We start from the raw sequence: 26915 nt of genomic DNA, 5'->3' as shown, positions 1-26915 counted from the left end.
GTCCTTGCCTTTCCAAATACATGTACATCCTGTCCCTCAGGATTCCCTCCAACAACTTGCCCACCACCGAGGTCAGGCTCACTGGTCTATTGTTCCCTGGCTTGTCTTTACCGCCCTTCTTAAACAGTGGCACCATGTTTGCCAACCACCAGTCTTCCGGCACCTCACCTGTGACTATCGATGATACAAATATCTCAGCAAGAGGCCCAGCAATCACTTCTTTAGTTTCCCACAGAGTTCTCAGGGTCACCTGATCAGATCCTGGGGATTTATCCACCTTTAACTGTTTCAAGATATCCAGCACTTCGTCCTCTGTAATCGGGGCATTTTGCAAGATGTCACCATCTATTTCCCTACAATCAATATCTTCCATATCCTTTTCCACAGTAAATACTGATGCAAAATATTCATTTAGTATCTCCCCCATTTTCTGTGGCTCCACACAAAGGCCGCCTTGCTGATCTTTGAGGGGCCCTATTCTCTCCCTAGTTACCCTTTTGTCCTTAATATATTTGTAAAAACCCTTTGGATTCTCCTTAATTGTATTTGCCAAAGCTATCTTATGTCCCCATTTTGCCCTCCTGATTTCCCTCTTAAGTATACTCCTACTTTCTTTATACTCTTCTAAGGATTCACTTGATCTATCCTGTCTATACCTGACATATGCTTCCTTCTTTTTCTTAACCAAACCCTCAATTTCTTTAGTCATCCAGCAGTCCCTATACCTACCAGCCTTCCCTTTCACCCTGACAGGAATATACTTTCTCTGGACTCTTGTTATCACATTTCTGAAGGCTTCCTATTTTCCAGCCGTCCCTTTACCTGCCAACATCTGCCTCCAATCAATTTTGGAAGTTCTTGCCTAATACAGTCAAAATTGGCCTTTCTCCAATTTAGAACTTCAACTTTTAGATCTGGTCTATCCTTTTCCATCATTATTTAAAAATTAATAGAATTATGGTCACTGGTCCCGAAGTGCTCCCCCACTGACATCTCAGTCACCTCTCCTGCCTTATTTCCCAAGAGTAGGTCAAGTTTTGCGCTTTACCTAGTAGGTACATCCACGTACTGAATCAGAAAATTGTCTTGTACACACTTAAGAAATTCCTCTCCATCTAAATCTTTATCACTATGGCAGTCCCAGTCAATGGTTGTAAAGTTAAAATCCCCTACCATAACTACCCTATTATTCTTACAGATAGCTGAGATCTCCTTACAAGTTTGTTTCTCAATTTCCTTCTGACTATTGGGGGATCTACAATACAATCCCAAGAAGGTGAACATCCTTTTCTTATTTCTCAGTTCCACCCAAATAACTTCCCTGGATGTATTTCCAGGAATATCCTCCCTCAGCTCAGCTGTAATGCTATCCCTTACCAAAAATGCCACTCCTCCTCCTCTCTTGCCTCCCTTTCTATCCTTCCTATCGCATTTGTATCCGGAACATTAAGCTGCCAGTCCTGCCCATCCCTGAGCCATGTTTCCGTAATTGCTATGATATTCCAGTCCCATGTTCCTAACCATGCCCTGAGTTCATCTGCCTTCCCTGTTAGGCCCCTTGCATTGAAATAAATGCAGTTCAATTTCTTAGTCCTACCTTGTTCCTGCCTGCCCTGACTGTTTGACTCACTTCTGTTCTCAGCTGTACCCATCTCAGGGTCCCACCCCCCCCCCAACTTACTAGTTTAAATCCTCCCAAGCAGTTCTAGCAAATTTCCCTGCCAGTATATTAGTCCCCTTCCAATTTAGGTGCAATCCGTCCTTCTTGTACAGGTCACGTCTACCCCAAAAGAGATTCCAATGATCCAAAAATGTTAAACCTTCTCCCATACACCAGCTCCTCAGCCATGCATTCATCTGCTCTATCCTCCTATTCCTGCCCTCACTAGCTCGTAGCACCTTTGAGTTATCCAGGTACCACTACCCTTGAGGACCTCCTTTTTAAATTTCTGCCTAACTCTCTGTAATCTCCCTTCAGAGTCTCAACCTTTTCCCTTTCAATGTCATTAGTTCCAATGTGGACAATGACCTCCTGCTGGCCCCTCTCCCCTGTGAGAACATTCTGCACCCTCTCTGAGACATCCTTGATCCTGGCACCAGGGAAGCAACACACCATTCTGATTTTTCTCTGCTGGCCACAGAAATGTCTGTCTGTACTTCTGACTACAGAATCCCTTATTTTTATATGTTTTTTTGGTGGGGTTCACCCGGTCCTTGTCTCGGTGAAGGATCTTGTCTCACCATTTACGGTTATTTGCTCACTTGTCACTGAAGAGTTATAAACGTTCGAGTGTCAGTCTACCCTTTGGATCAAACTTTTAATCATGGGATCTGATCTCTCCTTACTTGACTTTGTGCAATATTTTGTCAGATAATACTTCAACTTAGGATGTTTTATTATGTTAAAATATTTATATAAATATATACTGCTATACTCGATGTTGAGCTAAACTAAGCAAATTCCAAACTTAAAAAGATTTGTCGAAATTCATACAAAATTTTCATCAGCTGTCCGAACTGTAGGCATTGTTGTTGACACCTTCCATCACTTTACTGATGAACGAGAGTGAACTGATTGGGCAGAAAATGGCCAAGTTGGATTTATCCTTTTTTTTTTGTGTACAGGACAGACATGGGCAATTTTCCACATTGTTGGGTAGATGCCAGAGTTGTAACAATAATGAAACAGCTTGGTTAGAGTGTGGCAAGTTTTGGAGCACAAGTCTTCATTACTATTGTTGAAATATTGCCAGACCCATAACCTTTGTAGTACCCAGTGCCTCCGAACATGTCTTAGTATCACATGGAATGAATCAAATTGGCTGATGACTGGTATCTGTGATGTTGGGAACCACTGAAGGAGGCTGATATGCATTCGGCGCTTCTGTCTAAAGTTTGTTTGTGAATGTTCAATTACCCACCCTCGACCTCTTCATTTCCAACTGCTGCGGGGACATCAACCGCCTTGTCATTTACATAAATGATTCGGATGCGAGCATAAGAGGTACAGTTAATAAGTTTGCAGATGACACCAAAATTGCAGGTGTAGTGGACAGCAAAGAGGGTTTCCTCAGTTTCCAACAGGATCTGGACCAGATGGGCCAATGGGCTGAGAAGTGGCAGATGGAGTTAAATTCAGATAAATGCGAGGTGCTGCATTTTGGGAAAGCAAATCTTAGCAGGACTTCTACATTTAATGGTGAGGTCCTAGGATGTGTTGCTGAACAAAGAGACCTTGGAGTGCAGGTTCATAGCTCCTTGAAAGTGGAGTCGCAGGTAGATAGGATAGTGAAGAAGGCGTTTTGTATGATTTCCTTTATTGGTCAGACTACCGAGTACAGGGGTTAGGAGGTCATGTTGCGGCTGTACAGGACATTGGTTAGGTCACTCTTGGAATATTGCGTGCAATTCTGGTCTCCTTCCTATCGGAAAGATGTTGTGAAACTTGAAAGGGGTCAGAAAAGATTTACAAGGAGGTCGCCAGGGTTAGAGGATTTGAGCCACAGGGAGAGGCTGAATAGGCTGGGGCTGTTTTCCCTGGAGTGTCAGAGACTGAGGGGTGACCTTATAGAGGTTTACAAAATTATGTGGGGCATGGATAGGATAGGATAAATAGACAAAGTCTTTTCCCTGGGGTCAGGGAGTCCAGAACTAGAGGGCATAGGTTTAGTTTGAGAGGGGAAAGATATGAAAAAGAGACCTAAGGGACAACTTTTTCACGCAGAAGGTGGTACGTTTATGGAGTGAGCTGCCAGAGGAAGTGGGGTGGAGGCTGGTACAATTGCAACATTTAAGAGGCAATTGGATGGGTATATGAATAGGAAGGGTTTGGAGGGATATGGGCCGTGTGCTGGCAGGTGGGACTAGATTGGGTTGGGACATCTGGTCGGCATGAACAAGTTGGACCGAAGGGTCTGTTTCCATGCTGTACATCTCGATGATTCTCGATGATAACCTGTCTACACCCCTCCCCACTCCAACCTCTCACCCTCACAACACGCAGCCCTCCAATCCCTCTGCTCCAATCCTGACCTACTATCAAACCAGCAGATAAAGGGGGTGCAGTGGTAGTTTGGTGCACTGACCTCTACACCGCTGAAGCCAAACGCCAACTCGAGGACACCTCTTCCTACTGCCTCCTCGACCATGATCCCACCACCCCCATCACCAAACCATCATCTCCCAGACCATACAGAACCTCATCACCTCAGGAGATCTCCCACCCACAGCTTCCAACCTCATAGTCCGGGAACCCCGTACTGCCCGGTTCTACCTCCTTCCCAAGATTCACAAGCCTGACCACCCTGGCCGACCCATTGTCTCAGCATGCTCCTGCCCCATTGAACTCATTTCTACCTACCTCAATACTGTCCTATCTCCTCTAGTCCAGGAACTCCCCACATACGTTCGAGACACCACCCACGCCCTCCACCTCCTCCAAGACTTCCGTTTACCCGGCCCCCTGCACTTCATCTTCACCATGGATATCCAGTCCTTCAACACCTCCATCGGCCATGACCAGGGCCTCCAACCCCTCTGTTTCTTCTCTCCCGACGTTCCCCAACAGTACCCTTCCACCAACACTCTCATTCGTTTGGCTGAACTGGTCCTCACCCTTAACAATTTCTCCTTCGAATCCTCCCACTTCCTCCAAACCAAAGGGGTAGCTATGGGCATCTGTATGGGCCCCAGCTATGCCTGTCTCTTTGCTGGTTACGTAGAACAGTCCATTTCCCGTAATTACACCGGCACCACTCCCCACCTCTTCCTCCGCTACATTGATGACTGCATTGGCGTCACCTCGTGCTCCTGTGAGGAGGTTGAGCAATTCATCAACTTTACCAACACATTCAACCCTGACCTTAAATTTACCCGGACCATCTCTGACACCTCCCTCCCCTTCCTGAACCTCTCCATCTCCATTAATGACGACTGACTTGACACCGACATTTTTTGCAAACTCACTAACTTCCACTCCCTACCTCCTGCAAAAATGCCATCCCGTATTCCCAATTCCTCCGTCTCTGCTGTATCTGCTCCCAAGAGGACCAGTTCCACCACAGAACACACCAGATGGCCTCCTTCTTTAGAGACCGCAATTTCCCTTCCCACGTGGTTAAAGATGCCCTCCAACGCACCTCATCCACATCCAGCACCTCTGCCCTCAGACCCCACCTCTCCAACCGTAACAAGGACAGAACGCCCCTGGTGCTCACCTTCCATCCTACCAACCTTTGCATAAACCAAATCATCCGTTGACATTTCCACCATCTCCAAACGGACCCCACCACCAGGGATACATTTCCCTCCCCACCCCTTTCCGACTTCCGCAAAGACCGTTCCCTCCGTGACTACCTGGTCAGGTCCACGCCCTCCCTACAACCCACCCTCCCGTCCTGGCACCTTCCCCTGCCACCGCAAGAATTACAAAACCTGCGCCCACACCTCCTCCCTCACATCCATCCAAGGCCCTAAAGGAACCTTCCACATTCGTCAAAGTTTTACCTGCACATCCACCAATATCATTTATTGTATCTGTTGCTCCCGATGTGGTCTCCTCTACATTGGGGAGACTAGACGCCTCCTCGCGGAGCGCTTTTGGGAACATCTCTGGGACACCCACACCAATCAATCACACCGCCCTGTGGCCCAACATTTCAACTCCCCCTTCCACTCTTCCGAGGACATGGAGGTCCTGGGCCTCCTTAACCGCTGCTCCCTCACCACCCGATACCTGGAGGAAGAATAACTCATCTTCCGCCTCGGAACACTTCAACCCCAGGGCATCAATGTGGACTTCAACAGTTTCCTCATTTCCCCTTCCCCCACCTCACCTCAGTTCTAAACTTCCAGCTCAGCACTGTCCCCATGACTTGTCCTACCTGCTATCTTCTTTTCCACCTATCTGCTCTGCCCTCCTCCCTGGCCTGTCACCTTCATCCCCTCCCCCACTCACCTATTGTACTCTATGCTACTTTCTCCCCACCCCCACCCTCCTCTCATTTATCTCTCCACCCTTCAGGCACTCTGCCTGTATTCCTGATGAAGGGCTTTTGCCCGAAACGTCGATTGTCCTGCTCCTCGGATGCTGCCTGAACTGCTGTGCTTTTCCAACACCACTCTAATCCAGAATCTGGTTTCCAGCATCCGTAGTCATTGTTTTTACCTTGTGAATGTTTGAGCCTTATCTTTTGCACTGAAATGTTGTGCTCTTCTGACATTGAGGCTGGGGATATTTGTGAAACCTTCTCCTCCAGTGAGTTGTTTAGTTCACCATCATTTGTGACTAGATGTAGCTGACTGCAGAGCTTAGATGTGATCTGTTGGTTATGGGGTCATTTAGCTCTGTTTACCATTTGCTACTTATGCTGTTTGGCATGTATCTAGTTATGTTTCATAGCTTCACCAGGTTGACATCTCATTTTTTGGTATGCCTGGTGCTTTTCCTGGCATGCCCTCCTGCATTTTCTGTTGAACCAGGATTGATATCCTGGTTTGCTGGAAGTGGTTGTTTGGGGGATATGCCATGGGACTTCATCTCCATGACACTCAATTCTGTCATGGACAGATGCATTTTCAGCTGGCAGATTGGTCAGTCATAGAGCCGTAGAGATGTCCAGCATGGAAACAGTCCAGCATGGAAACAGTCCTTCAGTCCAACTCATCTGTGCCAACCAGATATCCTAAATTAATCTAGTCCCATTCACCAGCACCTGGCCCGCATCCCCCTAAACCTTTCCTATTCATATACCCATCCAAATTACTTTTAAATGTTGTAATTATACCAGCGTTCACCACTTCCTCTGAGAGAAAGTGAGGTCTACAGATACTGGAGAGTCAGAGTGGAAAAGTGTGGCATTGGAAAAGAACAGCGTGTCATGTAGTATCCAAGCAGCAAGACAGCCGATGTTTCGGGCATATGCCCTTCATCAGGAATGGGGGGGAGGGCAAGGGGCCTGAGAGATGAATAGTTGGATGGGGGTGGGGCTGGGGGGAAGATAGCTGGGAAGGTGGCAGTCCTTGTGGAGGGAGGATGTCCTATCTGTTCATCTTTGTTTCCAACTATCCACTCCATCCTCCCCACTGACCTATCCACAATCACCCTTCCACCTGCACAAACCTATTGCCTTCCCAGCTACCTTCTCCCCAGCCCCACCCTCACCCTCCTATTTATCTCTCAGTCCCCCACCCTCACATTCCTGAAAAAGGGCTTATGTCCGAAATGTCGACTCTCCTGCTCCTTAGATGCTGCCTGACCTGCTATGCTTTTCCAGCACCACATATTTCAATTCCATCACTTCCTCTGGCAGCTCATTCCATACACCCACCACACTTTGCGTGAAAACGTTGCCCCTTAGGTCCTTTTAACATCTTTCGGGATGAAGTCAAGTATATTTTTCCTCTTATTGGTTTCCTCACAAAGTCAGAAGTCATACAACAGCAGGTTATAGTCCAACAAGCTTATTTGAAATCACAAGTTTTTGGAGGGCTGCCCCTTCATCTGGTTAAGTGGAGGGAAGTGCACAGGCACAGAATATATAGGTGGACATGCTAGGTTTGTAACTGTATTGGAACAGCCTGGCTACCATGTGGAAAGTTCTGGAGGACAAAGCTTCACTACTATTGCTGAAATGTCATCAGGGCCAATAATCTTTGTGGTATCCAGTGCCTCTATCTATATATTCTGTGCCTGGGTGCTTCCCTCCACTTCAATGAATCCGACTCCCCAGAACATTACCTGGGTCTCTGTATTAATAGTCCAGTGATAATACCAGTAGACCATTGCCTCCCCTCTTTCCTTAAACTAGGGGACCAAACTTTCCCACAGTTTTCCAGATGTGGTCTCACCAGCACCTTGTACAGTTGCAGTAAGACTTCCCTGCTCTTATACTCCAACTCCCTTAAAATAAGTGCCAACATACCATTAACATTCCTGATTATCTGCTCGACCTGTGTGCTAACACAGTCTATCAGTATCTCCAAGAGCTTTTTTTTTGCAGCTTTCTGCAGTTTTACTCAAATAATATTCTGTTCTTTTGTTTTCCCTTCCAAAATAAACAACTTCACATTTTCCCACAGGATACACTAGATTTCTTATAATTATTAATGGCTTGTGATTAAAATTTGTCAATGATAGCAGAATTGTTAAAAACATTTTTAAAACTCCTGAACAGATGTGCCAAGCAATTACATTAATGACTTTGTTGAATTATATTATCTTAAAATGAAATATTATGATCATTGTGCATTTTTATATAGTTTAATTAAATCCTCAATAAATGACGCAGAGCTAAAACAGCCAAGCATGTAATAAAGGGCAAAAAAAGTCAAGTTTGAAAGTTAACCATATTTCATTTTATTAAGAAAATTTAGAGGTATATTTCAAGAACAATGTTTTTACAATTCTTTTATAAAGAAAGACTTGTCAATTTTGAAAAATAGTTATAGGATTAATTTTCAAGGTGTAAGAGCGACTATTATTCTTATGAATTTGAAGAAATGCAGAGCTAAAATCTTCTCAATTTGACTGTCTCAGTGAATGGGAATGCGGATTAAGTACATGTTGAGAAGAATTATCTCATATACAATACTACATCATTTTTATTCGGGATTCCGATATATTTTAAACCTTGTCAGCCTTGATTTCTGCAGAAAATCTTTCATAAAAACAGAAAGTGCAGGAGAAGCTCAACAGGTTTGGCAGCATCTGTGGACAGAGAGACACAGAGTTAATGATTCATGTCTGATATTTCAGAACTGAAAGGGGCTATAAAATTATGTTTATTATGCTATTAATAGAGGGCAAGAAGAAACAGGTAGAACAGGAACAGGTGTTGCGGGTGCCCAGAATAAAAGACGAACAAGTATTAATGATAGTAAGCAAGTGCACAAAAGACAACCTGACTCCATTCTGTTCCCATGAAAATGAGAAATACCATGTTTAGAGATGGACTCTGCTTTCCTGCCTTTTCCTCCATTTATCCCATGACAGAGAGCCTCTTTGTCAAGGCAAACGTCTGTGCCAAAATGTTTTCTTAGTACTTGTGAAGAGCAGGGTTATGAGACAAAAGAAAACTTACAGAAACGGTTTTACCAAAATATTTTGAGGAACAGAATCATGTGGAAAGGATTATCCACTGTGATTTAGAAAAATATTGTTCCAAACATAACAAGAATGTTGGTAACATGAGTAATGGTGGAATCTTCTTTCAGAAATGACAGTTTTAAAAAGACCTGGATTTTTCATGTCACCTTCATATACGGAAAAAGATGAGAATACAGAAGGTAATCCTATTGTTTTATTTATCCAATACCATGGATTGCACATGACTAGAAGTATTCTTCATCTTCTATTAATGAAAATAGTAATCATGTTATATATTAAAATGTTTCTAAAATTTGGTTTAGATTGGATTACTTACAGCGTGGAAGCAGGCCCTTCGGTCCAACCAGTCCACACCGACCCTCCGAAGAGCAATCAACCCAGACTTATTCCCCTACATTTACCCCTTCACCTAACACTACAGGCAATTTAGCATAGCAAATTCACCTAACCTGCACATTTTTAGAATGTGGGAGGAAACCAGAGCACCCGGAGGAAACCCATGCAGACATGGGGAGAATGTGCAAATTCCACACAGACGGTTGCCTGAGGCAGGAATTGAACCCAGGTCTCTGGTGCTGTGAGGCAACAGTGCTAACCACTGTGCCACCATGCCGCCCATATAAGGTCAAATGTACCTTATATTTTCTTCTAAGTATGTGAAACTATGATAATCAACTTCTGTGATAGATTGCTAGGTATGAGCCAGTGCAGTACAGACCAGTAAGCAGCACAAAATGCCAACTACAATATTTGAGTTTGTTTATCTAGACCAAAGCAGCTGTTGTCCACAAGAATTTGTTTTGTGCCATTCCCATTCCCCAGAGCTCAATTAGAAAAATGTATATGATGTTTGAGTGCATCATTATGCTGCCCATGAGTGAATGGTCTAATTATACTATGCTCCAACATCTCAAGTGGTTTATCATGAAATGCTGTGCTATTTCCTCACATAATTTACTTGCTCTTTATTGTTGAAGTGGTTTAAGCTTTAACAGAGCTAATTATAACTCACACCTTTAAGCAGCATAATTGCATGATAAAATTTTTAAGAAATATATTAAAACTCACAACCATTTGCCAAATGAAAGGAGCTTGATTAAAACCTCAGGTAGACGCTTTGACAAAATATTGATAATGCATTATTTATACTTTTGTTTTCTAATTCCATGTTACATTTTCAATATTTTCTAATTTTGTTTTTGATAATCAGAATTCGGTTGCTGCTTTATTACTACTGACTATTCATGAATGTCCTCAAAAAGCAACAGCAGTCAATTCACACCACTGCTCAGGAAGGACAAGGCAGAATATACTATTTATGAATAAATCAATTTAGAACTTGTGGCTATATCCAACTAGTTATTCAATTATAATATAATGATTTATTTTAACATTGTCTGAGCCATTTGAAAACATTCTGAATATCTTTCAAAGTTATGTATTTGATTATTAGTACCAGTCATAGTTTGTTAATTTATCAGTGCAGATATGAAATGAGCTTATATCTGAATGTTTTATCCACAGGTTTACAGTTTCCTGTGGATAATGACATAATGACCTACTTTCCTGCATGTGAGCTGCCAAGTTATGGGGAAATAAAAAAGCCATTGGCTGTTTACAATCACATGGTAACAACACAGGATGCCAGGAACAATGTGTAAGTTCTCCATCAGGTTGGAGAACTTTCGTAGTAATAATGTTTATGCTCACATTTAAATAGGATCAATGAAATATATAGTAACGCTACATATTTCATAACTCATTGAAAACAGACATTGCATGGTTATATAGCAAAATAATATATATCTATATTTTTACATACAGTTACGTGTAATTAAATGGGAATACCATTTTGTGAGACATTATTGTAAATTGCAAAAAGACTCTTTTAAAAAAGTAAGTTCTCCATTAGGAAAAAAAGCTGGTCATATGTTTGGTACAGCTATGGACTGTTATTTTGAAATTTCCACTACAAATTTATGATGTTGATTACGAGTTGCATTGATTACAACTAATTTTCTCCTGGAATGATGTGGTTATTTTCCTGGGCATGCTTTAGTGTCTGTACCATTGCTTACAAATTTGATTTCAAACTTCAATATTGTTTTGCAAACTATTTTAAATAATAGGTAAGAAATATTAAATTAATACTTTGCACATCAAAACCTGATTCTAATCAGAGCTTAACTATTTTAATTTAATCTATTTCAGACAAATTTAATGATAATATGCTTACTTAGGCACAATTAAATTTAGTTACATGAATACCATTCTGAAAGCCAACTGTAAAATGTATACAGTCCTATGTTATATGTCAGCAGCCAATAAATTAAAGTATTGACTCCTGAAAGTGACAATTGTCCTGATCTCTGCAAGCATTGTTCATGCAGTTTGTGTGATTGTGGATGGCCTGGATTAATTAGCCTTTCACATAGAAGACGTTTCAGGATACATTCACACAATAATTGCAGCATCAATGCACAGTATCTTCACTTTGCAGTGATGCTGCAGTTATATTGTAAACGCATTCTGAATCTGGAATCAGAGCACAAATCAACACTGAGTCATCTATAGAAATGTAAGACATAAAAATTTTGGATATAAGAGCTGGATTAAATCATTTGGTGATTTGAGTCTGCACTGTCCTTCAGTTACATCAAGGCAAAGCTGGTCATGATCCCAATCCCACTTTCCTGTTAGCCCTCTCACTTCCACCCCTACCCCACAACCTTTGACTTCCTTTTCTATCAAAAAATCCATCTAACTCTGTAATATATTTAATGACGAAGCCTTCACTACTTTCTGGGCAAGAGAATTCGGTAGAGAACAAGCTCTGGGAGAAAAACATTCTGCTCATCTCCATCAAAACAGTGCCACCTCTTGTTCTTAAACTGTGTCCCTGTGTTCTAGCCCACCCACACAAGGGGAGTGCTCCCAGTACTCACCTAATAAATTCCTCTTGTGGCTGAATGTGTTTCAATAAAATCACCTCTCATTCTGCTGAACTCCAGTGGGCATGGCTGAACCTTTTCAACCTTTCCTCATGGGACAATTTATTCATCTGAGAAATTAGTCAACTGATCTTTCTTTGAATGATTACTAACACAAGCGCATGCTTTTTCAGTAAAATCCCTTTATTCTTGTATTCCACTGTCCTTGCAATAAATGCCAACATTCCTTTTGTCCTTCTGATAACTGACTCTATAAGCATAATAATCTTTTGGATTCATATATACCAGTATGTACCCAGATCCCTCTGTGTCTCAGAGTTCTGCAATCCCTTCCATTTAAATAGTACTTTTTTCTATTCTTCCAGTCAAAGTGGATAAGTTCACATTTTTCCACATTTCACTCCATTTCTTTTTACCCACTCACTAAAACTAACTGTATCCCTTTGAAGACACTCTATCTCTTCTTAACCACTTACCATCCTAACCATCTTGGTATCATCAGGAAATTCATCTACCATTCTTTCAGTGCCTGCAACCATTTCATTGATATAGATTGTAAATATTTGAGACCCTGACATAGAATTCTGTAGGACTCTACAGTCTACGAATCATCCACTGTTCTTCAGGTATATTTCAGGCCTTGAGGTCCATTTTACAAAACTGTCACCATTGCGAAGTCAAAAGGACTTTGCATTTAATGTTAACCAGCAGTATGACTGCGCCATTTAATAAACTTAAAAATGGTTTGAACTATGAAGTAATTCAGGTAATAGCACTTACTCTCCATATTCAAGTGATATAAATGTTTTTTTCCCTAATTGTTTCAGTTGCAAATAAAATGTAATGGTTTCATAGGGAGAATGTTTTATTTAAATAAATGGACCTTAACAGTTTATTCTATTTTATTTGAAAATATGCTGAGAATTAGTTTTAAATTTAATGAAAATATTATCAAGATTTTCAAATTATCTTTCTTACCATGAGCTTTTGTTTTTGCATTTTTAAACCATTTTCTTGCTTTTAACATGAAATCTGTCTAAAGCAAAAGAAGAGCCAAAAAAACTCTGTATTCCTTTTGTACAGATATTTTCAATTTATTGAAAGATTGCAACTCTTTTAATACCTTTTTTCTTGAAAGCTCACTGATGCCAAATATCTGTTTTCAGTCTCAATGACTATGTGCCACACCTCTGTGTCCCCATCCGTTGTATCTTTCCACTTGCCATAGGCATTTCCTTCTGTGATCCCTGGAAGTCATTTTTAAAACCCAGATCAAACACTCCTAACCATTGCTGTGCATGAAGTGGAAGAGGAACGAAAAACAAATGAATCTCATAGATTCATAGATGGCACAACTCTTACATCATTGCAAATACAAGTGTCCATTCATAAATTCATTGCTATTTAAGTACCAAGCTACATAGCTTGCTCGCACTTAGCCTCATCCTATCTTAGAACTCTAAGTACAGCAATGCTACTCTTTCCCCAATTCCCAGTAAAGTCCAACATTGTTCAATGTGGACCTTCACGTATTGTAAAGCTATCAAAGAGTTGAAAACATCCAATTTTACTCAATAACAGCAAAAAAAAACTAAACAAGAGCTGCTGGGAACAGATAAGTCTCTTGCTTTTCATTCATCTACAAATTTGCAGTCAATGAATATCCTTAAGAAGTCACTACACCTAGCTCTCATCTACTGGAAATGGGTGTCAATTAAGTCTCATCTGGTTTATTGCACTTGATGTTGTAGCATTCCATCATGTAAAAGATGATGTTCTTTCTCCTCAGTGTCTTCATCCTCCTCCTCAAAAGTCTCTCAGTTGGTAGAAGGTGAAGGTGAAAACTTTGCTGGTACATTCTCTGAGGGTTCTTCCTCAGAGATGGAGATGGAGTTGAGAGTCCCTGTTTAAGATAGATGTTTGGTGGCCTGTTTAAGATAGATTTTTGCTGGGAGCTGCTAATGTCTGCATAAGAGATGAAAAAGAATTAGTTGTCAGAGAGGATTAGAAGCTTTTGAAAGTTAAGAATGAGTTAGCACTGGTCATAGTAGGAGGATAACACAACCCAGTGAAATTGAGCTGTCTGATTGATTGTACATTGAGATCACCCCAACCCACGTGAGTGGTCATGTTCTTCCCGAGACAGCTCAAGAATTTTCTTATGGCATGTGGTGCCTTATATCTGCCACCCACCTCCCCTCCTCACTCAGTCCTAGCTCTTTCAGCCTGAATGTGGGGTAAATCTTCCTTTAATGGTACAAAGGAAGGGATTGAGTAGGATGGAACTGCATGCAAGAGCCATTATTGATGATAGAGAAGCAGGAAAAATGGTAATATGTCCCCAGCAAGTGAGTTGTGAAGTGCAGAGAACAGGAGTGGGAGGATGAGGTGAGTGAGAGCAATTGAGTGGATATGTTGCATGCAATCATGAATTATAGTCAGTGAGCCTTGGTGCAAGGTTTGTATAGTGTGAACATTAGACTGAGTGATAGCTGTATGAGAGTTGAGATGGCAGTAAAAAGATGCAAGTACTTACCTGTATTGGAAGTGGAATTGGAAAATTTAGCCCAATGCTACCATTAAATGAATATATTGAAATGTAAGTGCAGAAAACAACTGACTGGCTAGCCAAGCTAAGCAGGATACATAAACCCAAGAGCTATGTTTTTATTTCTTTAGAGGTGATTTAGAACTTTAATTTATGATATTAGCTTGGCTTTAAAGTAGAATTAATAGTGCATTTATCAGCACTCACTTATTGAAAAGTAATTTGGACAGCAACTTCTACCAAATAGAAATATGCAGTCAAACACAGACATCAGGAAGTTGTTGTCTATTGGCCTACTCCTCCAGAAGTTTCCCTATATCTGCATCTTGTCAAGAGAAGTGGATTAAATAATGTAGTGAAGTTGTTGTACTTATAAGATAGATACCCATTAAGTTCACCAGAAATGCCCAGGATTTGTCCATTCTGGTGTAAGTAAATGTTCAGCAGAGTGATCTTTCTCAATCATTTTCAAGCATCCACAGTGGTACAGAAATTAGTTTATTTTTTAAAACTGTTAAATCCCATTCCTGAGATTTTTAGTTGTTGTTGGAGATTTTTAAAAAATTAATATTTAAGCAAAACATTTGCTTTTAATTTTTCTTTCTATCATTCTTTCATATTTTGCTTTCTGATTATGATTAGCACTGAATTCAATATTCTTAAGTGACACTTCAAATTGGTTCAGACTTTGTACAACTCATTTATTTTTCTCCAATCTGATTCGTTAAGGAAATGTACAATTGCTTATCCTGCTCACACAGATTTCAGATATCTGACTGAGGTGTTCCAGCTAAACTAACCTTTGAATCAAAATCAAAGAACTGTGAATGCTGGAATTCAAGTTCACTGGACATGAAACATTTATCTCCACAGATGCTGTCAGACCTGCTGGGTTTTTCCAGCAATTTCTGTTTTTGTAACTCTTGGATTTTTAAAAATTAATTCATGGGATATAGAAATCACTGGCTATGTCAGTATTTGTTCCCCGGCCCTAGTTGCCCAGAAGTCAGTCAAGAGTCAGCCATACTGCTCTGGGTCTGGAGTCATGTAGACAAGACCAGATAGGGATGGCCAATTTTCTTCCCTAATGAATGTTAGTGAATCAGTGGGTTTTTATGGCAATCAACCAGCTTTTATTTCCTCATTCCATATTTTTTTTAAAAATTGCTCATTTACCATGGTAGGATTTGAACCCAAGCCCTCAGAACATCAATTTGGATTTCTAGCCATGGTGTTATCAATGACCCCCATATTGTTTCAGTGCAAAAGTCTATGGACGATCTGTGACAAATGGAAGTACAGGAGTCTTTGACTTTAAAATCTAATACTTTGATGTTATAAACAATGTGTTTTTGTACTTTGCAGAGACTTTAGTAAATTTGCTTCTTTTATGAACTCTTGTTGTTGAAGATTTATAACTGTGAAATGTTAGTTCACAGCAAGGAGAAGTAAACCAGAAAAACAGACCAGAAATAATGCTTTAATAAGTGCTGCTTCACAGCACCAGGGACCCGGGTTCTATTCCAGCCTCAGGCGACTGTCTGTGTAGAGTTTGCACATTCTCCCTGTGTTTGCGTGCGTTTCCTCCAGGTACTCTGGTTTCCTCCCACAGTCCAAAGATATGCAGCTTAGGTGAATTGGCCATGCTAAATTACCTATAGTGTTCAGGGATATGTAGATTAGGTGCATTAGTCAGGGGAACTGTAGGGTAACGAAGAATGGTTCTCGGAGGGATACTGTTCGGAGAGTTGGTGGGGACTTGTTGGACGAAATGGCCTATAGGGATTTTATGAAAAGCAAAATACTGCCGTTGCTGGAAATCTGACATATACACAGAGAATGCTGAAGAAACTTAGCAGGTCTGGCAGCATCTGTGAAGAGAGGAACAGAGTTAATGTTTCTGGTCTAGTAGGAGAAAAGAATACATATATCAGACTCAAAACAAATTATGCTTAGTTTCTCCAGAATTCTCATTGTTTTAGAAATAATGCTTTTGTCTGGTGAATAATTTAAGTAATAAGAAGTGGCAACTGGAAAAAATGAAATTATAACCTACTTTTATTATTTACCTCCATTACAAAAGAGAAAAATAAGTTATAAAGTGCAAGACTTGTCCAATATAAAAAGTCACTGTTCAGACATATACCGAGAGTATATCTAAAGAATGACCATCACAGAAATCTCCCTTAACTGAAATGGAAAGAAACACTGCATATTTTGTGATGGAACTTTGAATTGAATGCTCATATAGCTCAATCTAGAATGGTCATAGTTTTAGGCTAAGAGGTGGTGGTTATAACACAGGAAGTCTCTCAAAGGCTCTTGAATCTATGGAATTCATCACTGCAGAGTGTGGTGAATGTCAGGACACTGAGCAAATTTAAGGAGGAGTACAATGGATTTTAATTGGGAATGGGTTAAAGTATTATGGGGAGTCAGCAGCAAAATGGAGTTGGGGACCAAGAAAAGATCAGCCATGAGTATATTAAATGGCAGAGCAGGCTCGAGAGGCTGAGTTGCCTACTCCTGCTCCTAGTTCTTAGGTTATTGTGAAACAATTAATAATAGTGTCAGCAAAGTAATTTCCTGGAAATTAAAGTAAAAGAAAAGTCAAATTTGAGTGATTTAGAAAAGGATATAAGACATAGAACTCATTAAAACCAAATGTATAAAAACTATTGGCTTGTTCTTGCTCACTTTTTTTTCTCTCTCTAAGCTATTGTAAGGAACCAAGTAGATTTTAACCTTGAGGCAATTTACGTGGGCTGGTGCATTACAAATTACACCTATACGATAGATTTCAGATGTGGTACATTTTAACACCCAGACCTCATCTAAATGCCAGCAGTCAACTACCAGCCCAAAAAGAGGAAGGTCAAAAGAACAAAGAATAAAGAAAATTACAGAACAGGAACAGGTCCTTCGGCCCTCCAAGCCTGTGCCGATCCAGATCTGCTATATAACCCTGCTGCTTATTTTCAAAAGATCTCTATCCCTTTGCTCCCTTCCCGTTCATGTATCCCTTCCATTTCCCTTCTCACTGCAAACTTGTGACCCCTAGTAATTGAGTTCCGCACTCTGGGAAAAACCTTTGTGCTATCTGCCCTGTCTATATCTCTCATGATTTTGTAGATCTCAATAAGGTCCCCCCTCAACCTTTGTCTTTCTAACAAAAATAATCCTGATCTATTCAACCTCTCTTCATAGCTAGCACTCTCCATACCAGGCAACATCGTGGTGAACCTCCTCTGCACCCTTTCCAAAGCATCCACGTCCTTTTGGTAATGTGGAGAACTAAAAGCCATATTCCAAATGCAGCCCAACCAAAGTCCTGTACAACTGTAACATGACCTGCCAACTCTTGTACTCAATACCCCGTCCAATGAAGGAAAGCATGCCATATGCCTTCTTGACCACTTTACTGACCTGACTCGCCACCTTCAGGCAACAATGAACCTGAACACCCAGATCTCTCTGTATGTCAATTTTCCTTGGGACCTTTCCATTTACTGTATAGTTTGCTCTTGAATTGGAACTTGGTCAGTTGTTCCCAAGACGTTAAACACCAATTTTAAAGGAAGGCTTACTGACATATAGTTTGGACAGCTGTTTGGCAGGAATGCATTGTTACGATCAGACCCAAGCAAGGTCTCCCAGTTCATTATGGTTCAAACTGTTAAGCCCCCAGCTAAGGAGGGATAAGCTAGCTCCCCTTCTTTATTCACTCACTTCCTCAGCTGGTCACACCAAGAGCAATTTAAAAAGAATATTTTCTCTTCTGGATATCTTTCTGCTTGATTCAAATGAACTTCTGTTTTAACCAAGGTAAGAGTATTCATTACAAAATGCAAGGCAAATTAAGAATGCAATGCATGTATACATGGATTAAAAAATAAAAAGTGAGACCAAAAAGACAAAAGCTTTAAAAAAAGATGTACAGATCAATCTCAAAATAGTTTGGGGAGAGCAGATATTTGAACATTGAGGTCATTTAGTGAAGGTTACCGGTCGTATTGATATTATGGAATCATAGAATTTTACAGAACAGGTGGAGGCCAGTCAACCCATCATGGCTGTACCAGCTCCCAAAAGAGCTACCGAACTAATTCCACTCTCCAGCCCTATCTCCATAGCCTTCTAAATTCATCATTTTCTAATATATACCCAACTTTCTTTTGAAACTTCCCATGGAGCCTGCCTCCACCACTCGCTCAGGCAATGCATTCTAAATGCTAACAACTCTCTGAGTAAAGATGTTTCTCCTCATCTTGGTCCTCGCTCTCATACAGAAATCTTGAAATTGTGATCCCTAGTTACTGACATACCAACTAGTGCAAACAAAACATCCTGCTTTACCCTTGTTTGTAATTTTGAACACCTCAGTTAGGTCACCCTTTAATTTTCTCTGCTCTGAGGAAAGTAAGCTCAATTTCTTTAATCTTTCCTTGTATCTAAAATCCTGATACCATTCTAGCAAATCTCCTTTGCATTCTCTCCAGGACTTAAACATCATTTTTATGTCAAGTGCCCAGAACTGAATGTGCCCACTATACTCCAAATGTGGTCTCACCAATGATTTGTAAGAGAATAGCATCACTTCCTTGCTTTTATACCCTGTGCCTCTACTTATAAACCCAAGGATTGGATAAGACTTATGAACAATCGTTTCAACTTCCTTGGCCACTTTCAGAGAAGAATTCACATGAATCCTGAGGTCCCTCAAAGTTGTACCATTGAATCCGTATTGTCTCTCCATATTTTTCCCACCAAAATCATCACATGTCTCTGCATTGAAATTCATCAGCCAGCTTCTGCCTATTTGACCAACTTGTCAATATTTCTCTGAAGTCACTCAGCATCATCCTCACAATTCACCACTCTTCCCAGCTTAATATCATCTGCAAATTTAGAGACTTTGCCCTCCATACCCATATCCAAATCATTTGTCTGGATGTGTTTAACACTTAAGAAGCTTGAAACTAGATTCAAGTAAACAAAACTGTTCTATAGGTCTTTTTCTGGTTGGCAAGAAATATCTAGTGGGGTGCCACAGGGTTTGGTTGTCAACCCCTAACTATTTACAACCTATATTAATGATTTGCATACAGGCATAAAAGGTACTATATTAAAATTTGCAAATGATACTAAAATAGGTGACAAAGTAAGTTGCAGTGAAGAAATAAATAATTTACAAATGATATGAATAGATTAGACGAATGAGCCAAAATCAGGCCCTTGAAATTTGATGCGGATAAGTGTGATGTTATCCATTTTGGTAGGTGCAATAGAAAATCTAAAGGAGAGAAACTTAAGAGTGCTTCACTGAAGAGGGATCTGGATGTCCTTATGCATCCAGATTAGTATGAAGCTACAGGCAGGGATTAGGAAGACAAATGGAATTTTTGCATTTATTGATAAAGGACTAGAGTATAAGAGTAGGAAAGTGTTGCTGCAACTATGCAAGGCATGACTGAGGCTGTATCTTGAGTATCGTGCACAATTTTGGGCCCCTTACCTGAAGTGGGATATAATTGCATTGGAGGCATTTCAAAGGAGGTTCACTAGACTGATTCCAGAGACAAGGAGTTTGCCTTATGAAACGAGATTGTGCAGTTTAGGCCTATACTATCTAGAGTTTAGAAAATGAGTGGAGATCTAATTGAGGTATATAAACTAAGAGCGATTGAAAAAGAAGATGTAGAATGGATGTTACTTGATTTGAGGTAATCTAAAACAAGACATCATAATTTTAGGCTAATGGAAAGCAGATTTAAAACAGAGATGGGGAGACTTTTCTTCTCTCAAAGGGTCATGAATTTGTGGAATTCACCAACCCAGCAGGCAGTGGTTGCTGGAAAATTCTGTAAACTTAAGAAGGAGATAAATATATTTTTAATTATTAATGGGTTAATGGGTTATAGAGAGCAGGCAGGAAAGTGGAGTTGAGGTCAAGATGAGATTAGCCATGATTGTATCAAATGGTGGAGCAGGCTCGAGGGGTCGAATGGCCTATTCCTGCTCCTAGTTCTTATGTTTAGATCCTAATGTATAACTTACAAAACAATATCTAATAACATGTCCATCAAAGTCATAATTCATTAATATTGGGGAAATGTTCTCTCTTTATTCATGTATTGAGAATTTTGCCATGAATAGCATAGCAGAAAGCCTCCTCCAAATGTTACTGAGGCCAGTTTAGAAATGCAAACCATTGGGTGTTACATAGAATTACATAGATGCAGCACAGAAGCTGGCCTTTCAGAGCACCAGGTTGTGCTAGATAAAAGAAAACACGAGCTGATGTGAGTACTAAGTTCAAGGGATGCAAAAAAATGAAATAATATGTCTAGTGAGCTATTATAGTTTCCATTATGCCAAAAATTAACTGATCAATTTCTTACCAATAATTTTCATGTAGATCTTTCTGGAACAGGGCATTGCATCGTATGTCCTGTTGGTTAAACAATCGGTTTCCCCTATTTTTGCAAAGGCAACAGGACAGCCACCATCTTGGTGAACGTTAGGATTAAGAATTCTCTTTAAACAATGAAGCTTAAAGATTATAAAAACATTGAGATGAAGGGTATGGAGGAAATAGAATTAATTCAAGTGAAATCCAATAAGCAAAGAGAAACAATGAGAAAAAATCAAAGATTGTTTTCAGAAAAAGTGGAACAAAGAAACAGAAAGAAAATATAAGTTTTCTTTAAATGTCTCCAGCAGCAACTTATTATAAGAATGAAATTTTACAATTTGAAATGTTCCTGTTCTAAGCTGAATAGTACTGTGTTTGCCTCTGAGTAGTTTGGGTATAGTACGGTCACCAAATCTGCTTTCCACTATTTTAAAGTGGTCAGGTGGTGAAAATAATCAAAATTATCACAGACAACCCTTAAGTGGTATTGTAACAAAACTCAGCATTTCAAAGGAATCATACTTATTTCAAATTAAGATATTATTTTCAATGATACACTTCAGCCCCATGGTGCCTACTGTCATAGATGGCCTGAAGCATACTGGCAGTCACTGCATGTTCCCTTTCCAAGAAAACACGGGTCCAGATTTAACCATAGAAGTGAGGCAGACTGAGGTGAACAAAATTCTCCTTTGTTTCTAAGGGCCTGCCTAATTAAAGGTGAGAACTGGTAGAACACTGGCCGACTATTAACAGCCAGAGATGGAATATCTGTCTCTATTGGGACCTTCTGCTAAACTGTCTGATTTCTCACCTAAAAATGATGTCACATCATCAGAATTGGTGGAGCCCAACAGAAAATTAACAAAAACAGCTTTGTAAACATTACCTTTTACAACAGAGAATTGGTTGACAGGTGGAAGAACAGAATTTGTTTTACTTAAATGGTAATTACACTGTTAATTACCAGCACTTCCTTTCTGAGACCTATTTGTTTGGCAATTAATGTGTAAGTGCAGTGATTTCTTGAAACTCATGAGAAAGTTGAGTATTAGTTCCTATTTGCAAAACTAATGGTGGAGTGGAATAAATCACTCAACAACATTGTGAAATCTCTAAATCACAGACAATGTCTTCCCAAACATAAATTGCCGAACGACATGCCCATTATTAACAACAAGCAACATTAAACTCATTGTTATTTTAGTAGTAAAATCTTGACCATTATTTAATAATTTCCTTGCTATTCAGCTGCCTAGTTCTGTCATGCGAAGATAGAGCTTGTGAAATTACTTTGAATTATTCAATTTAATGGCTCACAAGCAGCTTCAGTTTAACAATTAGAAAAGGTGCAAATGGATTTGAAGGGAAGTAAAAGTCCTGCTATTCATAGGATTGAGAGCACACCTCACATCAGCTGACAAAGTTACATCAGTTACAGGGAACAAAACTTAACTGATCTTTCATTTGTTGATCTGAGTTTTAATTCATCCATCATTAATGTATGTGAACAAAAGCAAAACACTGCAGGAACTGGAATTCAGAAAAAAGAAATAAAATTCTGGAAATCTGGAACTCAGCATTTATGGAGACAAAAGATGATTTATTGCTATAGGATGAGTACCCTTCATCATGACTTATATCTTTCATTTACATTTCAAAGAAAACTATGCAGAAAAATTATACATTAATTCTAATAAAATGGAAACTGTCTTATTAATCTGATGTCAATTTATTGCAGGAAATTCAAACTAAAAGTTGTTGATTATATAAAAGCTATCAATGAGATCTAAATTTCAGGAGCAAATTAGTTGGCTATTTGAACTTTAGTTTTTTTGGAATCATGATCCTTTATAAACAAGTCCTGATATAGCCTTCATGACCAGACATGTGGATTGAATGCAACCATTGCTAAAGATTGGAAATGATCCAGTCACATTTGATTACCATGGAAACCGTAGCTTACACATATGCTCCAAAGCTCAGTGATGTTTCGTCCCAGAAGACAATTCTACAACTCATACAATTGAGCATATCAATTCAGTTCAAATTTTGTGACAATATTTTTAATATTTCTACGGGCAGAATGTATTGTACTCCCATTGGAGCTGCTGGGCAGCCATCTCTGAGATGGTTTCTCCATCCCTTAGCAGGCAGAAATCTGACAAAAGGCCCTCCCCAAACAAAGTTTCAATTGTTGTGGAATGATGAGATTGGATGGGTGCAGACAATACGCCTATTTGCACTTCTGCATATGTCACTAGTGAGCTTACCATAAGCTTCTGTTCTTTATTTTTTTTTACTTCTTTTAAATTATAGTGTATTAAATAATGCACACATTATTTTGATATGTAGCTTTTGTTGTGTGATTAATTTGGTAATAGAGGTAATAGAGGTAACTTAACTAACAAATATTATCAGAGTAACAACAGCCCAGGACAGAATAAGTGAACAACAAGTGGGGGTGTGTACAGGAGCCCGGATGTTCCAATTTGGTAGAAACCCTTAAAATGTGAAGCTCACAGGGAGAGGTGAGAAGATTTACATCGATCAATACTCTGATGTCTCCTATAAGGCCCAAGGGAAATCACTAATTAATCTCCTTGTTGAACTCATTGAGTATGTATTGCTCTCTTTCATCATCGTCCATCTGACTGTCCATCATTGTAACTACAATAACAAGAATTATGTTACACAGGCTGCCCATCCTTAGCATCATCCCATCTTAGAACCCTGAGGAAAAGAATGTTGCTCTTTCCCAGTACCCAGCATACCATCTCAATGTGTCATTACCAGATACTGGCAAGCCTTCAAAGGGTTGAAAATCTTCATTGGATTCAACAGCAGCAAAAGCAAAGAAAAAACAAACAAAAGCTCCATTTGCGTGTGGAACTAAACAAGGACACTTGCCTTTTGGGCAACCACAAATTTACAGTTCATGAACGATCACTGCACCCAGCACATATCTACTGGAAGAGTGCATTAATTAAGTCCATTCTGGATTGTTGCACCCAAAGCTGCAGAGCTCGATCATGCAGCAGGAGATGTTCCTCCTGTTCAAAGTCCTCAGCTTCCTCCTGGAAAGATGGCTGTCACAGAAAATAGAAGCTTATAGTGTAGGAGTTGGTCACATTGATATTAACAGGGATAGAAGATTGACTGGCTAGCTGGATGCAGACAGCAGGAGGAATTAGGTCTTTTTGTGGCTGATAGGATGTCACAATTAGTGTGCTACAGAGGTCAGTACTAGGGCCTTAATGCTTTACAACTTATATAAATTATTTGAATGAAGGGATCAAAGATATGATAGTTAAATTTATTGATGACAAAAAGTAGTATGAAAGTGAGTATTGAAGTGGACATGAGGAGCCTACAAAATGATACAGATAGGTTAAGTGAGTGGGCAACGATCTGGAAAATGTGAGGAAGTGTGAAATTATCTGATCTGGCAGAAAGAAATAAAGAAAAAAGCATATTTTCTAAATGGTGAGCGATCTGGATGTCCTAGTGCATGAATTGCAGAAGGTTAGTATCTAGGTCGATAGATTTTTGATTATCAAGGGGATAAAAGATTCTTGGAGATAGATCATAATTGTAGAGTTAAGGTTAAAATCAGAGCAGCCGTGATCTTATTGAATGGCAGGGCAGGTTCAAAGAGCAGAGTTGCTGACTCTTCTTCCTTGATTTTTTGTTCATATGTCACTGTCCCTGTCATTCAAAGTCCAGCACATCCCTTCTTGCCTGCTCCAGTTATGCTGAACATACCATGCTACGTTAATGGGACTCACTTTGCATGGAATATGCTGGAAGGCCCATCCAGACTATCCAAACATTGGAAGCTTAGCTTTCGGAGACCTATCATCTGTTATATGATGGACTTGGTTGAAGAATCAATTGCATGGCGTCTATATCAGCCTCAGTCGGGGGTTGGTAAAAGAATCATCAGCCATTGTTGCAGTGGATAACCCTAGTTTCCAAGTAACCATCCTTGTATGCAACTGGCTCTTCAAATGAAGGCATTCTGAACGTTTTTTTTCCTTTTTCTCTGTGGGATGTAAGCACTGCTGGCTGGCCAGCATTTATTACCCATCCGTGGTTGCCCTTAGGAAGGTATTGGTGATCAATCTACAATGTGCTTAGGAGGAAATTCCAGGATTTTGACCTGGCAACAGTGAAGGAACAGCGATATATTTCCAAATCAGGATGATGAATGACTTGGAGGAGATCGTGAATGTGGTGGTGTTCTCATAATTCTGCTGTCCTTCTCCTTCTAAATGGAATTAGTAGTGGGTTTGGAAGTGTCTCAGGATCTTTGGTGAATTTCAGCAGTGTATCTTGTAGGTAGTACACACTGCTGCTACTGACCATCGGTGATAGAGGGATTGGGTGTGGTGCCAATCACGCAGGCTGCTTTCTCTCGAGTGTTGTTGGAGTTGCATTCATCCATGCAGGTAGGGACTATTCTATCACATTCCTGATTTATCCCTTGGAAATGATGGACAGGTTTTGGGGAGTCAGGAGGTGAGTTACTGACCGTAGTATTCCTAGCCTCTGACCTGCTCTTGTAGCCACTGTATTTATCTGGTGAGTCCAGTTGAGTTCCTGGTCAACGGTAACCCCCAGAATGTTGACAGTGGGGGATTCAGTGATGGTAACACCAATGAATGTCAAGGGCCAGTGGTTAGATTGTCTCTTATTAGTGATGGTCATTGTCCAGCATATGTGCACCGTAAATGTTACTTGCTATTTGTCAGCCTAAGCCTGGTGACTGTCCAAATCTTGTATTTGAACATGGCATGGATTGCACCAGTGTGTGCAGGAGTGAGATGACTGATCTCCATCAACCACAACCATCTTCTTATATGCAAGGTATGACTTCAACCAATGGAGAGTTTGTGCCTGATACCCCATTAATTCCAGTTTTGCTGGGACTCCTTGATGTTACACTCCATCGAATGCAGCTTTGATGTCAAGGGCTGTTTCTCTCACCTCAGCTCTGGAATTAAACTCTTTTGTCCATGTTTGAATCAAAGCTGTAATGAGGTCAGGAGCTGAATGTTCCTGTGGAACCCAAACTGGGTATCATTGAGCAGGTTAGTGCTGAGCAGGTGCTGCTTGATAGCGTTGTTGATGACACCTTCTATCACTTCACTGATGATCAAGAGTAGACTGATAGGGCGGTAATTGGCTGGGTTGAATTTGTCCTGCTTTTTATGTACAGGACCTAGGCAATTTTCCATATTGTTGGACAGATATCAGTGTTGTCATTGTACTGGAAGAGCTTTCTTCAGTACTATTGTCAGGGTTCATAACTTTTACAGTATCCAGTGTCTCCAACCACTTCTTGATATCATTTAATTGGCTGAAGACTGGTATCTGTAATGTTGGGAACCATTGATAGAGGCTGAGATGGATGATCCACTTGGCATTGCTTGCTGAAGATTGCTGCAGATACTTCAGCTTACCTTTTACACTGATGTGTTGGGCTCATCCATCATTGAGGATGGGGATATTTGTGGAACTGCCTCCACCAGCAAGTTGTTTAATTGTTCCCCACTATTTATGAATGACTTTGGCAGGACTGTAAAGCTTATATCTGATCTGTGAGTTGTGGAATCACTTAGCTCTGTCTATCACTTGCTGCTTATGCTGTTTGACATGCAAGTTGTCCTGTTTGGTAGCTTTACCAGGTTGACACCTCATTTTCAGGCTTGTCTGGTACTGATGTTTACCATTGACCAGAAACTGAACAGGACTAGTCATATGGCTGCAAGAACAGATAAGAGGCGAGAAGTGAGTAACTCATCTGACTCCCCAAAATCTGTCCATCAGCCAAGACAGGGGTGTAATGGAATACACCCCCATCTGCCTGGTTGAGTGCAGCACCAACAACAC

General features: G+C 40.3%; 1 protein-coding gene across 1 annotated transcript in view; it reads left to right on the top strand.

The window, feature by feature from the left end:
• Positions 1-11542, top strand: part of LOC140492319 (nuclear factor NF-kappa-B p105 subunit-like) — a 152513-nt gene extending 140971 nt beyond the window's left edge. Inside the window, exons 12-13 of the mRNA XM_072591265.1 lie at positions 9214-9285; positions 10631-11542. Of these exons, the coding sequence (XP_072447366.1) occupies positions 9214-9285; positions 10631-10767 (209 nt within the window). The 3' untranslated portion in view covers positions 10768-11542. The remainder of the gene's footprint in view (positions 1-9213; positions 9286-10630) is intronic.
• The last annotated feature ends 15373 nt before the right edge of the window (positions 11543-26915 follow it).

The sequence above is a fragment of the Chiloscyllium punctatum genome, chromosome 20 (assembly GCF_047496795.1).
Source record: "Chiloscyllium punctatum isolate Juve2018m chromosome 20, sChiPun1.3, whole genome shotgun sequence".
Taxonomy (NCBI): Eukaryota; Metazoa; Chordata; class Chondrichthyes; order Orectolobiformes; family Hemiscylliidae; genus Chiloscyllium; species Chiloscyllium punctatum.
This window is presented reverse-complemented; position numbering and strand designations above follow the sequence as displayed.